General features: G+C 41.0%; 1 protein-coding gene across 1 annotated transcript in view; it reads right to left on the bottom strand.

The window, feature by feature from the left end:
* Positions 1-17,334, bottom strand: part of CNTNAP5 (contactin associated protein family member 5) — a 490,877-nt gene that overhangs the window by 214,487 nt on the left and 259,056 nt on the right. The window contains exon 11 of the mRNA XM_075001278.1: positions 6,984-7,090. Coding sequence (XP_074857379.1) covers positions 6,984-7,090 — 107 coding nt within the window. The remainder of the gene's footprint in view (positions 1-6,983; positions 7,091-17,334) is intronic.

Here is a 17,334-nt window from a genome sequence, read left to right as displayed (position 1 = left end):
ATGATTTTAGTTAGCCAGACAACCACTTATCATGGTTGTGGCTAAGTTTCCCGTGGTCCCATAAAGTTAGTTTGCAGTCACCAGGCCTGGTTCTCAGTGTTCTATGTTTTATTCGGTGATGAACATTTGTGGGACATACTCACTTCATTGGATCAATTTCATCTCCGATACAGACTGACATATATAATTACAGAAGTACAAACTAACGCGGCTACCTCTCTGTTACTATTCAACATGCAGGGAACTACATTTAGCCTTTTGGAATGGAAATCCATCAGCTATATGAAAAAACTCACTCAGATCCAGACATACATCATCTTTGTCTCCAAATGCAAAAGGACAGACATCATACCCAAGAACTTTACAGTGAAAAACCCATTACAATCAACGTACTACATTGATTATAGTGAGAAGGTATGCCACGCATTCTCTAAGAAACTGAGGAGCCACTTGACCGGTATCCTATACAGCAAGCAGGAAAGGATCAAGAATTACCTCTCTGAATTGAAACTTTCATCGATAATCAAACTTCCACACAAGACCCCACAAAGCGGGACTTTTCCTACACTAGACACTTCCACTCCCTACAAAAAAGAAAGGACAATAAGCTATCTAAATTACTTCATACCGCAGGATACTACCATTACAATAACTACAACACATCGGATAATATTGTTAACCTTTCAAGCTACCAACTTAACTCAGCAGAAGAGTCTCTCTTATCCTGGAGTCTTTCCTTTTGCCCCACCACTTCCACAAACCTAATACAATTTTGTGGTGATCTCAAAGCCTTCTTTCATTGTCTCTGATTAAGAGAATACTTCCAACACACCAATGAACATCAGTCTGATTTGCTAGATCCCCCATACCAACACCAAAAGAAGAAGAATTCTATGTGGACTCCCCCTGACCAGCATAGTGGCAGTCTAGATTTCTATACAATGCTTCTGCAACCATGAACAGACTGAAATTACACACAAACAACACCAGATGAAATACCATCTCAGCTGTGCTGAATGCTATGCTGTCCAGAGTCTCCAACATAACTCAGACATTATAATCAAGCCAGCTGACAAAGAGGGTACTATAGTCATCATGAATAAGTCAGACTGTGAACAGGAGGCAGCTAGACAACTTGCCAACACCATATTTTACAGAACTCTTTCCTCAGATTCCACTTTGAAATTCCAAAAGAAACTACACCATCTATTTAAAGAATTCCCTGCCTCTATTTGAGACCAAATTTACTCAGATACACCATCTAAGCCCTGACCTGGATTATTCTATTATTATTATTATTATTATTACTATTATTATTATTCCTAAAATCCACAAAGCTGAAAACCAAGGATGCCCTATCATTTCAGGTATCAGCGCCCTTACTGCCGGACTGTCCAGCTATGTAGACTCCCTCCTCAAACCCTACACCACCAGTGCTCTTAGCTACCTCTGAGATACAAGTGACTTCCTGAGGACATTACAAAACATTGGAAACCTTCCTGATAATTCCATCCTTGCCACCATGGATGTAGAGGCTCTCTACACCAGTATTCCACATGAAGATGGATTACAAGCTATCAGGAATACCATCCCTGATGTTACTATAGCAAATCTGGTGGCTGACCTATGTAACTTTGTTCTCACCCACAGTTATTTCCAATGTGGGGAAAATTTATATCTCCAGATTAGCAGCACTGCTATGGGCACTTGCATGGCTCCAAAGTATGCTTACATTTTTATGGCCAGCTTAGAACAACAATTCCTTAGCTCTCATTCACTGCTACCTCTCCTTTACTTATGCTACATTTATGACCTCTTCATCATTTGGACTCAGGGTAAAGAGACTGGAAGAATTCCACAGAGATTTTAACAACCTGCACCCCACCATCAATCTCAGCCTTAACTACTCCACAGAAGATATACATTTCCTGGATACCACAGTACAAATCAATGATGGCCACATTGACACCATCCTCTACCAGAAACTCACTGATTGCTACACTTACCTACATGCCTCTAGCTTCCATCCAGCTCACACCACACAATCCATCATTTACAGTCAAGCCCTTAGACACAATCACATCTGCTCTGATCTTACTGACAGAGACCAAAAACTACAAGAACTCCACTAAGCATTTATAAAACTGAGCTACCCACTGGGAGAAGAAAACAAAACAAATTGACAGGGCCAGATAAATACCCAGATACCAGCTACTTCAAGATAGGCCCCAGATGATCAACAACAGAACACCACTTACCATCTATAGCCCCCAACTCAAACCCCTGCAATGCATCATTTAAAACCTACAACCTATTCTGGATCAGGATGCTATACTCCAGAAGGCTCTAGGTGACAGACCTGTCCTTTCCTATAGACAACCTGCTATCCTGAGAAAGATTCTCACCAGCAATCACAGGCTACACCACAGTAATACTAGTCCTGGAACTTTTCCTTGCAACAAACCCCACTGCCAACTTTTTCCACATATTTATTCTGGGGATACCATCACTGGACGCAACCATGTTAGTTACAAGATCAAAGGCACATTCTCGTGCACTTCCAACAATATTATAAATGCCATTATGTGCAAACAATGCCCTGACACGATGTACTTTGGATAGACTGGGCAAAACCTTTGCCAAAGAATAAATGGACACAGAGCAGAATCAAGAAAACCCATACACATAAGCTAATCAATGAACACTTCAATGGAGTGGGACATTCTGCTAAAGACCTGAGAATTTGTGGCTTGGATAAAAAAGAATTTAACAGATTAGAGTAAGGAATTTGTGAGTTAGAATACATATTCAAATTCAACACATGGTATGAACAGAGACATCAATTATCTCACGCATTACAAGGACTGCTTCCCTTCCTTTGATGCTCATAATTATCTCAGAAAGGACAATTAACACCCCAGCCACCACCCTTCACCCCCTTCCTTCAATCCTATTTGATTTGTCAGTTTTATTGCAATTTCTTTTTTTTTTGATCCCCTGTACTTATAAATGCCAGTCTGGATTGAAAATGAAATTGATCTGATGAAGTGGGTCTGTCCTACAAAAGCCCATCACTGAATAAATCATTTTGTTAGTCTTTCGAGTCCTGCATTTCTGCTGTTTTGTTTTGTTGGAGTACAGACTAACATGGCTACCTCTCTATTAGTGTTCTATATTGTTATTCAGCTGTAATTTAACCCTAAATGTCTTCTAAGAGCCCAGTAAGCAGTGGAACTGTTGGTAATGTGACAGAAAATATTGACCTCCTGTTGTCTGGCAAATTCTCTCGGATGGCACTGATCAGGTCCGGAGGGTGCTGGATGGGAGAGGTTCAATCTGTACTGAAAACTCCTAACGCAAATTTAGTCTACATAGAGGCATGAAGAAGGTAGTACTTTCCCTTTGTTTCCCTCCTCTGAGCTGCTGGAGGATTTTATAGTGTGTGATTTGTGGTAAAGCAATCCAAGTGGCACAGATGTTACTTTATTAACTTTGTCTCCTTCTAGCCCCCAAATAATAGTCTAACAAGCAATGGTCACTCCTATCTTGCAGGACCATATCATACAATCATTGGGTTAGAAGAAACCAAGCCCAACCCCTTCCCAGAGTCAGGATTTGTTAAAAGACATTGTCCCAGTGACTCATTACAGCAAAGGCTCAAGTTACAGGCTACACACTGCACTAAGGGAATGAAGCTTGAGAACTGTGTCTGAACATAGTTTAGAAAGGGCACAGCAAAGTGATGGTCCTCATGGGCTAAGAAACTGTACGGAGCATGTTTTAAAAATGAAAGACAAAAGTATAAGAAGGCAAGCAATCTAGCCAAGCGCGTTGGAACAGTTTGCATGCTGAAAGTCTTGGAACCAAACTGTACACCCAGTATACGATAGAAACCACTTCACGCCAGAAGGTGGCAGCTCCCCACATCACCCTGAGTTCCAACATCTATGCATCTAGCTTTGTTAAACTGTAATAAAATTAACATGCTGAGAAAACACTGGTGGAACTGGGAGAGGGAACTAGCCTGTGGTTTTCAGACATAGTTCTATGATTCTAGCAGCTAGGGCAGATTACAACAGAAGCCCACACTCTGTTCTTAGGTGGATGCATATAGCTATATAGCATAACTGAACCTTTAAGACACTGATTTAGCTCCAGATCAGGGTAGGGTAAGAGCAACTACACAGTGCTTTCTCAATGAGGAATTTAATGCACCTCACAATATCCCTGTGTGGAAGATGATCTTATCCCATTAGAGAGCTGGGGCGATTGAAGCCGAAGGAAAAACTTGGCATACAGAGATGCAGAGCACACGGAATCAGACAGTGAAACTGAATGGAAAAATCAAGACATAAGTGACTGGCTTGGGATCACTCAGCAACATCTCTAACTCCAGGTCCAGTGCTGAACCCTGGAACAGTACATGAGAGGAAGCAGCAATGCTAGCGCATTTAGAGTGAGCTCACCTGTGCGAGATGGCTTGGCCTTCAAATAGGATTTCATAGCCACAGACCTGGTGATACAGAGTCCACAGCATTATGCCGAACACTGTCTAGCACCCATTGTCCAAAGAAACTACTGCAGAAACCTGGCTCAGGCTTCTCAGAAATCCAGCTCAGCTCAGCCCTGCTAGCGAGCATCACCTTTTCCAAGCTGTGAACAGCCTCAACTGGGAGCCAAGAGCAATACTGCAATCTTAAACATGAGTCATTGGGTCTGGGAATCAGACCTCTCATCACAGAGGAAGAAAGGTTTGTACTCTGCTAACATGTGCCAATACCCCATCCTGGCACACAAGGTTTGGATTACAGTAACAGCTCACTGAAGGAATATTTACTACGGTTCTTTTCTACTCTCGTCTTGTCTTCTTGGTCCTGCCATTGGGGCAGGGGGCTGGACTTGATGGCCTCTTGAGGTCCCTTCAAGTCCTAGTGTTCTATGATTCTATGATTCTCTCATTCCATAATAAGGTGAAATATAATTAATTGGTCCTATACTCAAAACTTAAATAGAAATTAACCAAAACTATCAAAATTTTCAGGGTGGAACGATTACGCAACTGGAGCATGGCCCAGTCTGTCTTCTCTCCCGGACATCAACAAAGGGGGATAAAATCTAAACTCCTTGGTGGACATGCCTGTGTGCTTATTTGTACATTTATTGATCAATGGATTTAGTCCTTTCAAAACATAATAAAAGGATAAATAAATTAGGAATATTATCTCAAAATATTTCCCTTTTTTCCCTCTCAAATTGGAAATGGAATACAGTACAAACACCAGCTCAAAAGCTATATTGCTACTTTAAATTCTGAAATGTCATCTGAACATTGTGACTGATAAATTTTGATGAGATATAATTCATAATAATTCACATATCATTCATAAATAGCTATGCAGGTTGAACCGCTCTCATCTGGCACCCTGAGGACCTGAGCGGTACCAAACAAGAGAATTGGCTGGATGACTGGAGGTCAACATTACTAACACTTCCACTGCTTACTGGGCTCTTAGAAGACATTTAGGGGTAAAGGAGAGGTAAATTACAGCACAGAACACTGAGAGACAGGTCTGGTGGCTGTAAGCTAACTTTATGGTACCACAGGAAACATGGCTACACTCATGATAAGTGGTCGTCCAGCTAACTAAAATGAGGCCAGATTACAGAGTTTGCTAGATTAGAGTGGTTCAACATGTACTAATATGCAAAACTTTGTTGTGAAACAGCTAAAGTTGTCTCGGTACAGACACGATACCACAAAACTATATAATATAAAATAATTGTTTAACAGAACATATCCTCTAGAGCCAATATACAGATAACCGTTAGCTTTACATTTTCAAGTTAGCATTTACTAAGCTCCTTGGTGCATGGGCGGCATCTTACTCTGTCTGTATTCACAACACCTACCATAATGGGGCCCTGGCCTTTCTGTCTGGGCCTCTAAGCAGTAATGGACTACACATGGCACATCACGTTTTTGGTAATTAACAAGATTGTTGCACTGCATTATTATGTGTGTATTTGCAAATCAACACCTCCATGAGGTGAAAGGGTAGTGCAACAATTGGACAAACAGGAAAAGGTTCAGAAAAGGACAAAATCTTATTCGGGGTACGGAACAGCTTCCTTATGAAGAGAAATTAATAAGAATGAGATTTTTCAGCTTGGAAAAGTGAAGAGTAAAGGAGAATATAATGGAGGTCTATCAAATCAGGACAGGTATGAAGAATGTAAATAATGTGTTATTTACTGTTTCGTAACACAAGTACTATGGGTCACCAAATGAAAACAATAGGGAACAAGTTTAAAACAAACAGAAGGAAGTATTTTTGCACGCAACACACAGTCACCTGTGGAACTCCTTTCCAGAGGATGTTGTGAAAGTCAAGACTTCAACAGGGTTAAAAAAATAGATACATTAATGGAGGCTAGGTCAATCAATGGCTATTAACCAGCATGGGTAGGGATGATGTCCCAAGCCTCTGTTTGCCAGAAGCTGGGAATAGGGAAAAGGGGATGAATTACTCTCTTCGTTCATGCTGGAGCACCAGGCCCTGTCCACTGTCAGAAGACAGGATATTGGGTTTGATGGACCTTTGGTCTGACCCTGCAGGGATATTCTTATGTTGAAGTTCACACAAGTTTCCATCATTATTGTGGCATCCCTCAACTACACAAACACACACACGCACTTTGATGGCTGCTGAAAAGAAGGAGATGAAAAAATACAACACGGGAGAATGAAATAGAGTCCTTTGACTTTTTGATTTATCTCCAGAAATGCTTCTTTAAGACTTGTGTGTTTGTGTACTGGCTTCCTTTCCTGTTTCTAGTCTAGCTGCTGACCCTTCGCAGTCCTGTCTGAGCAGAGTCTATTGCTTCTCTTAATAAAAGATGACTTTTCCACCCATTTCTTTTGTGCTTTAGCTCAATCTCTGTCAGGCCAGACTTATCCAAGTACGTTTGAATGGTTTACTCACACTTATGACAGGTTGCTCCCATGTAACCCAGTTCACTACAGTCACAGTAAAAGGTGGTCCAGGACTGAGAGCATTTTCCTCCATGTTCACAGTAGTTCGGCAAACATCTAATGTGAAATGTTAAAAAGAAAAAAAAAAAACAATTAATGTCAAGCATTTCACAGCAGAGAAAATACCTGCAAGGATGTGTTTTCCTTCCTGGTATCTCTTTGCACAACTGTGCAAAAAATATTTCTTTCTTTGATCTGTGATACATTTGAAATAACATCCAAAGCAATTACCCTATGCCAGGAAGCACACATTCAAAGAGAAGCTTTTACTGATAACAAAATACCCAGCTTGTTTTCTGTCCCAAGAAACCAAAATGCCACTTTCATTTGGATATCAGATAAAGGAAACAAATACCAGGAGAAAAAGTAATGGGACATCTTGTTTCAAAAGAGAAAGCTTTTTCTTCTCCCATCCCCCTTCTGCTCCCTGTCTTTCCTCTTCCGTCTAATGTAGTTTAAATGAAGCTGCACTTCAGTGGGGAAAGCCCAAACAATACACGAGCCTCTAAATAAAGGGAAACAAATGAGTTTGTGAATTGTGTGTTTTTTGCTCAGCTCTTCATTTTAGTTGGTGTTCCTCCTAAGTATTACTGCCAAGCAACTGTTAGAAGAAGAAAGAGGTATAACAGAACGCAGCAAGGGAGCTGAAAAGAAGCCAAAGCTGTGGGAGGCAAATCTAATCTAATCTAAAGTACAGTAAGGTAAATTCTGATCTCGGTTCCACCGGTGTAAATCCAGAGCCACTCCATTGTCTCAAATGGTGTTTCACCATAGTAGCTCATGGCGAGCTTGCCCCAGTGTTTTGGTTTTTTTTTCTATTTCCTGCTGTTTACTGGAGAATCACCTTCATGTTGTATGTTTGCTTTTTTAGTCAGCAGCCTATTCATGTACAGTGATTCACTTAGATGTAGATGAGGAAGGAAGACAGTCCAGCCACTCCACACACACTATGCCATATCTCCTCAGCCTTTGCTCCTTTCCATGGGACATATCCTCAGCTGCTAGTCCTCAGCAATGAACTCAATGCAGCTATAATGATTTACATCAGCCATAGCCCTGAGCAGGAGGGAGCACATTTAGCTCCTCTGTGGGGATGAAAGACGCACGTGTGCGCGTGCACACACACACACACACACACACACACACACCCATGTTCTTCTGTGGTTCGCAACATCATTTATTAAATATCTAACCATCTTATTTAACTGAAGGCTGCAATTGTAAGATATTTTCACAGCTTGCTTCCTCTAGGGCTCTGACAAACAAATACACCATTTTGATTTAATACTGCTCTTTCCTTTCATACCCAGACATGGGTATCATTAAGCATAAGACTACTGGCTGCAAACAGTACACATGCAGCAGTGGTCTCTGTAATCACTCCACTTCCAATTTCTCATCAACCCTACTTGAGCTCAAGGCTCATCTGACTCCCGATTCTCATGCTGATCCAAACACAGAGAGCATGAACAGCATCTTTTAGGGAACAGGTAAAACCTACATCCTACAGCCAACACGGGGTTTCTGCAAAACCACCACTCAGCTGGAGCACAAGAGCATACATACCTTTACAACAAAAAGTGCAATGCACCATTTGAATCATACTGGAGTGAAACCCGAGAAAGAAGAAGGAACATCTTTGCTGCACGTGCTCATGACATGGATGAAAATCTAAGAGGTTGCATATGATAGGATGCAGAAGGGCAAGATCGCTACAAAGAGCACAGTGCAGAATGCAAGGAAAGGATGGAAGAGTGAGATGAACTGAGGTCTATGATGCAATTCCCCTCACCTCTAGGATGGACGCTTTTGACATTAATATATCTGTTGCCCGTCTCCGTAAGCCAGAATACCCTACACCTGAAAGCATATGCAAGGGCCAGAATGCCTCACACCTGAAAGCATATTCAAGGGTAGCAACCAGTGCTTGTTGATAGCGTGGTTCCAACAGGCTAGAGCAGGGGTCAGCAACCTTTCCAAGGCAGAATGCCAAATTTTATCGTTTTGACCTCTGTGTAGGGTCCAAGTGCCAGTGATACTTTCCAAAGTCACTAACGGTCCTACTTACAGCAGGCTTGAGCAGTGGCCTACGAAACCCAGGGTTATAAACTCAACCCTTGAAGAGGGCTCTGGAGAAAATAGAATTTATCTATTTGATTCTATACATGATAATGTGAAATAGAATTTTCAAAACAATAGCAACTCCATCTCTGCATCAATAAGGCACAACTTTTCACTAAGCACAAGTGTACCGTCAGAACCCAACACATTGACAACTGCAAAGACATGTTATCACTTCTTCCCTTTAGGAGGCGGTTGGTAGCACTCACTTGTCTTTTGATAATACACGCGCAACATGCCTTTGAGCAAGCTCTTGCTGAACAGGGGATGTGGGGCTGGTCTGAACTCCTGCCTTGTATGCCCATGAAAAATTGGCTCATGAACCATTCTTGGCATCCATGCCAGGGATTGCTAACCTTGGGCTAGAGGGAGCAGGGGAATGCTAGGAGTCAGGAAAGAGGCACATGAATCCCATCAGAAAGGACATGCAAATCTTAAAGTTCCTTTAGTTTCAGTGGTCAGATTCTTGCCTTTTCTAGAAGAGAGGAACCATAGGCGCTTCAAAGGAAGAATGAAGAAGGGTAACATTTTCAAAAGCACCAAAGGTAGTCCTACTGACTTCCTCCATTGACTCAAATGCTATTGAAAACTGTTCCCCAAATGCCATGAATCCAGGCTCTTGATGTCCTGCCCCCTTCACGGATGTAGCCTGTGCAGCAGCTGAGAGATACCACCAAAGTTACTTGACATTTGCATAGGTCCATTTAGCAGAAAGATCCCCAGGCACTTTAACGACACTATTTAACCCTCACAGCACCCATGCAAGGCAGTTATTCCCATCCCTGTTTATAGACAGACAATCTTGGTCACTGAGAGGTGAAATGACTTTCTCCAGGACGCACCGAGTCACTAGAAATAGAACACAAGATTCGTCAGTGTTTATTCCACTTCTTTAACTACTAAAGCATTCAGAATTTCTGCAGCCGCACCCCCCACATCCACAGCAATCCAATCAAAAATATGTTTGAACCATGGTCACCCTAGAAAAAAGGTGTTATAACGTATGCATAAGACACATCAAATCACTGGGGTTAGATTCATGTGCTGAAAAAGAGACAGGATTTGTTTCAGGGTTTTTGTTGTGTTTTTGTGTTTTTCCATATCCACTGGCATAAGGGACAGCTCCCTAGTGCAAGCTAGAGCAACCATTAGGCTAACCTTAACTTTCACTCCCATTTCAGTGGCTTACACTGGGCTTACAAGGATGATGATTCGCTGGGATACATGTCCATCTTATCCATAGCTCCCTCCCTCCATGAGCACATACCTCTCTCTCTTAGTTTTTGATCCAGAACACTCCTTGCATCTGTGGAGGTTTGTACATCTTAGTTATGCCACCAGTAAGACAGGGATAGCAATACAGGGACTTTGAAAGAATAAATACTTACTGCTTGTTCAGCACTTAACAGATGTGAACTGCTAAGCACAGTATAGTGTTATTATTATCATCACTTACAGAATTGTATCATTAACTGATGAACACATTTTCTGCCTATTTAAGTTACCTCTTATTAATTAACCCCATGCAATAGAGTTAATTACTAGTAATTTGAGGTTTCCCAAAGGTCCCTGTCTGATGCTTAGCCACATATAGTCTAACAGAACAGCTTCCCTTAAATGCTTTCGATGACAAATGGAAATGAAAACTGACCTTCAACTTTCTAAACACACATTTTTTCTTCCCCCAATAATGCTCAAAATGCAAGTCCAATTGTCTGTAAAGGATTTAATGCTGTTAATAAATTTATAATTAGACTGTTTGCATTCTTTTGTCTATTTGCTTTAATTAGCACCAACTTCATCAGTCTTGGTTTTGGTCAGATAACTAAGTCTTCTAAAAGCCCCTGAAACCAATTTCTATACAACTCCACTCTAGCAATTACAATAATTCCATTCTAGTCCAACAGTTGTGCATTCATTAGAAGTTTAATTTACCCTAATTGCCATCAAAGCCAACATTAGGAAATAGCCGTGATGAAAATTAATCAAGGAAAGAGTACATTACTGGATGTCTAATTCTCCAGTTTTCCAAGATTCCTGTGTCCAATTACAGGACCTTTGTGTATTAGGAGAGTGTTTACTTAACATTACTTGCATTGTGGTAGTGTCAAGAAGTTCCAACGGAGATGACAGCCCCACTAGGGTAGGCATTGTACATAAGCACAGTAACAGAACTTCTTTATCCTAAAGGCTTGGCAACTCAAATGGACAAAGGACAAATTATCCCCATTTTACAAACAGTTTGAGCCACAAAGAAACTAACTTACCTACGATTTCATAGGCAGTATGTGGCAAAGGTAGGATTTTAACTGTGCTTACCCAGTTCCCAGAATCACACCATAACCACAGGACCATAGTGTCACTTGTCAATTGATTTTGAAAACAATGTGCTGATCAGGTACAACTTCCTCCTTGTGCAGATGCCTCCAAATGTAAAGGAAAATGAAGCTGGATTATGCAGTCATTGGATGCATAGCCTGAACAAGAGCAACAGCAATCATTGTTTACAAAACAGCCTGCCATAAAGTGCACGGCTATGTCTATACTACAGGAGTCCTTCAAAAGAAGTTATTTTGGAAGATCTCTTCCAAAAAAGCATCTTTCAAAAGATCACAACCACATGTAAAAAAGTGGATTGAAAAACCAATCTGCTCTTTCAGAACTTTGAAAGAACTGGCCAGGAAACACCGCAGATTGAAAAATCCAGTGCCCTGGAGGACTGCTCTCTCGAAAAAGGAACCCCGGATCATCTACACACATTTTGGAAAAAGCTCTCTTCCTCATCCAGGAGCAGAAGAGGGCCGCTGGGGAAAGTGTCACATTCTTCTGATTTAATATCAAAAGAATGAATTTTGTGCATACGCTCTCAATGGGATTTTCCACAGCTTTTTTGAAAAGCTTATAGTCTATGAGTGTGGCTTCCTCTGACTTCAAAGGAGCAGAGAAATTGGGCCCTTTATGGGAATGATTAAAAATAAGGAACATAAAATGACCTGAATGGAAAGACTGAATAAGACCTATGTGTTTGATGTTGTGTTTGGCATGAAACAAAGCTGCTGATTTCACTGAACTCCTTCTCTGAACTTTTCAGAAGGTCCCCAACTTTGGAAAACTGGAGCACCAGAGATTATTTCCCTTTTGACAGTACTTTCTTTTTCCAAAACAGGTTACATTTTACCATTTAAGGTGCACAGAGAGTTAATCGTTCTTTTACACCCAGTGGAATAATAATAAATAATAAATAATAATAATAAAAGGAAAGAGAAGAGGAGGAGAAAAAGGAAAACTAAAAATATGAAAGTTGAAAACTTTTCCAAAACTATAATATTAAAATTTTAGAAAAAAAATCTGTTAAGATTCCCATGAAATTTTAACAGGATTGAACTGCTGAATTCTCTCATTACATTAATATATTCATTTTTCAGCCAGCTGTACTTTCTATCCTCATCAGTCCAAGCTCTGCTACTTCAGTGATATTGCATACCTATATAGACAGAGACCCTATATTTGGTTATTTGGTGGTCCATGGGAATGGATTACTTGAAGATTATCTAGTTATGTTCATTCCTTATGAAATGCCTGACACTGGCCACTGGCCCAAGACTGGGTAGTGGGCTAGATGGACCTTTGACTATTGGCTATTTTTTATTCTTAAAACAGTCTTTCTTTAGACTAAAAAAAACTGACAGTTTTTTTCTGATAAAGAAAAAGGCTAATGCAGAACACCAAATAGAATTCACCTCTCACAGTGTTGAATGTGGCATAAACCCTGAACAGAATAAGACAGGGCTTCCATGTTACCTGACTTAATTCTGCTCAAAATTAAGCTATTTCTATTGGGTATTGCACTGTACATTTTCCTTATTCATTGTTCTTAGACTCCATAATGCCCGCGTAAAGCAAAGACAGGCACAATATTTAGCATGTGTTCTTCCAGTTCCAGGTATCAGCACCAGACAGCAGGACAAATGGATTTTAATCAAATAGATTTTAATCAGCAAGCAGAAATCTCGATTTAAATAATTGATTTTAATCTTGTTTTGCACTTGTACGTTTTAATTATTTTCCTATAGAAAGATTTATTCTTCCTAGTTCGTATAATTTAATACTTCTTTTTGCTAATCAGGAGGATAATCTATATTTATAGACCTTTATTGAAGCAATTATATAGCTTAACAAAAATCTATTCTGATTCTCTTTACTTTTTAATGTTAGGGAATGGGGAATGATGCATCTCTAACTTAGAAAATGGTGATTTACTTTTTAGTTGAGATTTGTGTTATGCAGCATTTTGATGGAAATTGGAGTTCAATTAAAATGAACTTCAACATGTTCAAATTGTTTCTATTTGCTAAATAAAACTATCTAAAGTGTTCTGGAAACAAACAGAGTAAAGCTACGTCTACACGTGAAGCCAACATCGAAATAGCTTATTTCGATGAATAACGTCTACACGTCCTCCAGGGCTGGCAACGTCGACGTTCAACTTCGACGTTGCGCAGCACCACATCGAAATAGGCGCTGCGAGGGTACGTCTACACGCCAAAGTAGCACACATCGAAATAAGGGTGCCAGGCACAGCTGCAGACAGGGTCACAGGGCGGACTCAACAGCAAGCCGCTCCCTTAAAGGGCCCCTCCCAGACACAGTTGCACTAAACAACACAAGATACACAGAGCCGACAACTGGTTGCAGACCCTGTGCCTGCAGCATGGATCCCCGGCTGCCGCAGCAGCAGCCAGAAGCCCTGGGCTAAGGGCTGCTGCCCACGGTGACCATAGAGCCCCGCAGGGGCTGGAGAGAGAGCATCTCTCAACCCCCCAGCTGATGGCCACCATGGAGGACCCAGCAATTTCGATGTTGCGGGACGCAGATCGTCTACACGGTCCCTACTTCGACATTCAACGTCGAAGTAGGGTGCTATTCCGATCCCCTCATGAGGTTAGCGACTTCGACGTCTCGCTGCCTAACGTCGAAGTTAACTTCGAAATAGCGCCCGACACGTGTAGCCGCGACGGGCGCTATTTTGAAGTTAGTGCCGCTACTTCGAAGTAGCGTGCACGTGTAGACACAGCTTAAGTCTATCAAAACATGTTTTGTATTTAAAACTAACTGATTTATTCAATAAATGAAGTACTATACGTAGATAGTGAATTGAACTAGTCATTTCTGGTCACCATGTCTTTCAGGATTCTAGAACTAGTAGATTTAATCCTACCACACACACTTTTTAATTATTATTTGGAATAAGGAGAAATCAAGCTATTCTGCTTTTTAAACTCCCAATCAATGTCTTCACTTTGAATGACCTTGTCATTGAACTGAACTATGTGAACAAATCAAAGTGAAGCAAATTTTCTCTCTGCACTCATGGAAGATGATATTTCTGTCAAAAGTTAGTTTTGAACCTTGTTCCTAGGTACTCAGCCAGTGAATTCCATTGATTCAGTGGCCTCACTTTCTTTAACACTTGGCAGTGAACATGCACTTTTCAAATATATGTTTTATTCATTTTGATCATTTTAATGGCTTAGAGAAAATTTAGGCTGGAACTGACGTTGGCCTAAATTTAAACAGATGTTTTAAAATATAATTTATCTCCTCTTCTAGACTGTGTCCAAGGGGTAGGTGCAAGATTCTGGCAAAAGCCATAAGACATCAGAACATTTCCCATTGATGATCAATACACTGGGGCCAAAGGTAGGCAACTTCATTTTGTGCTTGTTCCCCTGTTCTAGCCTATTTTCACAATGTCCCAGATCTTCAGAAACAAACATAGTCTCATCATCTAATTGTCACAGAAAGAGCATTTAATGTCAAAACAGCTGGTGATATCACTACTGGTTTGTAATGCTTCCTTGTCAGTCTGAGAGTTATCAAAATGTGACCTTCCAGCAAGACTTGCATAAAGCAAGATGGTTTTAAACATTACAGTAGAGAGGGAACAGAGTTAGAGCTGCTTCTCTGAATGCCAGGGTCCTGAACAAAAGGTGGGCTCTACATTTCCAGAGTCAGTGTCTTTAAATGGGTTGCTAATTTTCTTCCTCTCCAGTCCTGTAGTTATATAGGGGCAATGCGGTAGCTGTAGGAGAGCTACACCCAAAAGTGAGGAGTCTCAAAAAGCTGCTACAATTTACAGTCCAGTCTAAACTGTTCATATTTATTGGAAGGGATTCTGTTTTGTTGTTGTTTTGAATACTAACCTTAGAGAAAAAAGATAATTGAATGGGAAGACAAAAACTCTCTTTGAAAGTTTTCTGCGTCTTTCACCTACAGCCTGTCAATGTTCCCTATAATCGTTTCCATCTATGCATGGAATAAATTGTTGTGCATGTGCAGTGAGGCAAGGGCAAATGTGCCCTATCAGTGGAAAGGGACAACCAAGAGATGGATGCTCTGCTAATCAGCTGGCGGCATTTGCAGCTTTCCTGAGCAGCTGTACAAGCACGCAGGGAACCTGGAATCCTCTCTTTCCCTCCAAACTCCCTAGCAGTAAAAATATTTCAGGTTTGTGATTCCTTCGCACGCCTTTCCAGGAAGGAAACAGAAATTTTCATGGAGAAAGGGAGGCCATGTAATGGGGGAAAAAAAAAAAGTAGGTTAAAAAAAGTATCCAATGCTTAAAAAACATTTCAGAAAATATTTCAGAAAAATTCTAAATAAAAAGTGTTTTAAAAATACCTTTCAGAACAAAATAAAACAAATGTACATAATTTTGTTTTGATATTTTCGCCACTTGTTGTAAACTGTATTATACTAGTATGTGGCCATAAGCAAAACATCAGCCCCATTGTGCTACATGCTATACTGAGAGTCCCAGCCTAGAGAAGCTTACCATCTATCCAGCCAAGAAAGTTGTGGGAGGGAAAGAGTGGTCACAAAGCAGAGGGGAGAACAGTACCCAAGTTCCTGATTCTGAGTCCACCTCCGTAGCTGCTAGATTAGCAGTGGGCAACCCGTAGAATGCACGCTGGATGCAGCCCACAGGGGCACCATCTGCAGCTCATGGACACCCATCTGCCCCATGCCCCAAAACCTCCTCCATGCCAGGAGACCGGAGCCCCATACTTCTTACACCTCTCCACTCCCTCCCAGCACTTACAGAGCACCATGAACCAGCTGATTTGCGTTCTGCCCCCAGCTCCTCCCTCTTCCTACCGGAGTTGGAATGCTGCAAATCAGCTGTTCGTGATGTTCCAGCTCTGGGAAGAAGAGGGAAGCAGCAGGGACAGAGTACAAATCAGTCAATTCAGGCACTCCGAAAACGCCAAGGAGGTGGGAGAAGCAGGTTAAGTGTGGGGTTCTGGTAAATGAATGGCATGGGGGAGGGGTACATGGAGCTTCAGGTAGAAACCTAATAGGCTATGGGCTGCTGAAGCTCATTGAGATGAAGGAGGACCACTCATGCATCCTTCCCACTATTCCTGGTTGCCCACGCCTGTGTTGGACTCTACTGCCTGAAAGTATGAGGCAGATTCTAGGGTCAGATTCACACATTCTGATGTTTGAAGGTGTTCCTAACAATTTTAGGGTCCTGGTTCTACTCATAAAAGAGATAAGAACAGGCTACAATGATCTCATACAGATTTTGTACTTATCGGGAGTGGGTAGAAGTAGAAGAAAGGATCTTGACTATGCTTTTGCATTTACAGCGGCCAATTGTAGGAGAGCATTTCTAATGAGAGCCCCATTAACTGCTAAACAAGCAATGAAAAATGAGAAAAAAAAACATAAAAAAGCTTATTTCTTTCAGAAAGAAATTACCCTGTGCAGGAAATGGAAGTGAGCAGCTAAGGCCTTGGAGGAAACGTTATTAAACATTGAAAATGGGAACCCTACCAAGAATTAGAATGGATATGAAATAGCTTTCATTCCCAGAGACCATCAGCAACACACTGCAGGTTATTTATTTGGGGGCAAAGGCAATATCAAATATTTGCTTCTTCGGTCCCTGCCAGGAATTTTAATTCACTATAAAGCAAATAAAGCTGAAACATATTGCATGTAATTAGCTAGAATATTCTGTTGTTTTTTGTGGCCGGCTTAAAAAATAAATCATACAAAGTTTGGAATCTGCCGGAGGCCATAAATTAAATTTTCAAGAGAAGAGCTGGCAAGTACAGAGAGAGGGTTGAGTTTTCAGTGGATTTATCCCCCATGCCCCCACTTTTGCCTGCAAT

The sequence above is a fragment of the Carettochelys insculpta genome, chromosome 8 (genome assembly GCF_033958435.1).
Source record: "Carettochelys insculpta isolate YL-2023 chromosome 8, ASM3395843v1, whole genome shotgun sequence".
Classification (NCBI taxonomy): Eukaryota; Metazoa; Chordata; order Testudines; family Carettochelyidae; genus Carettochelys; species Carettochelys insculpta.
This window is presented reverse-complemented; position numbering and strand designations above follow the sequence as displayed.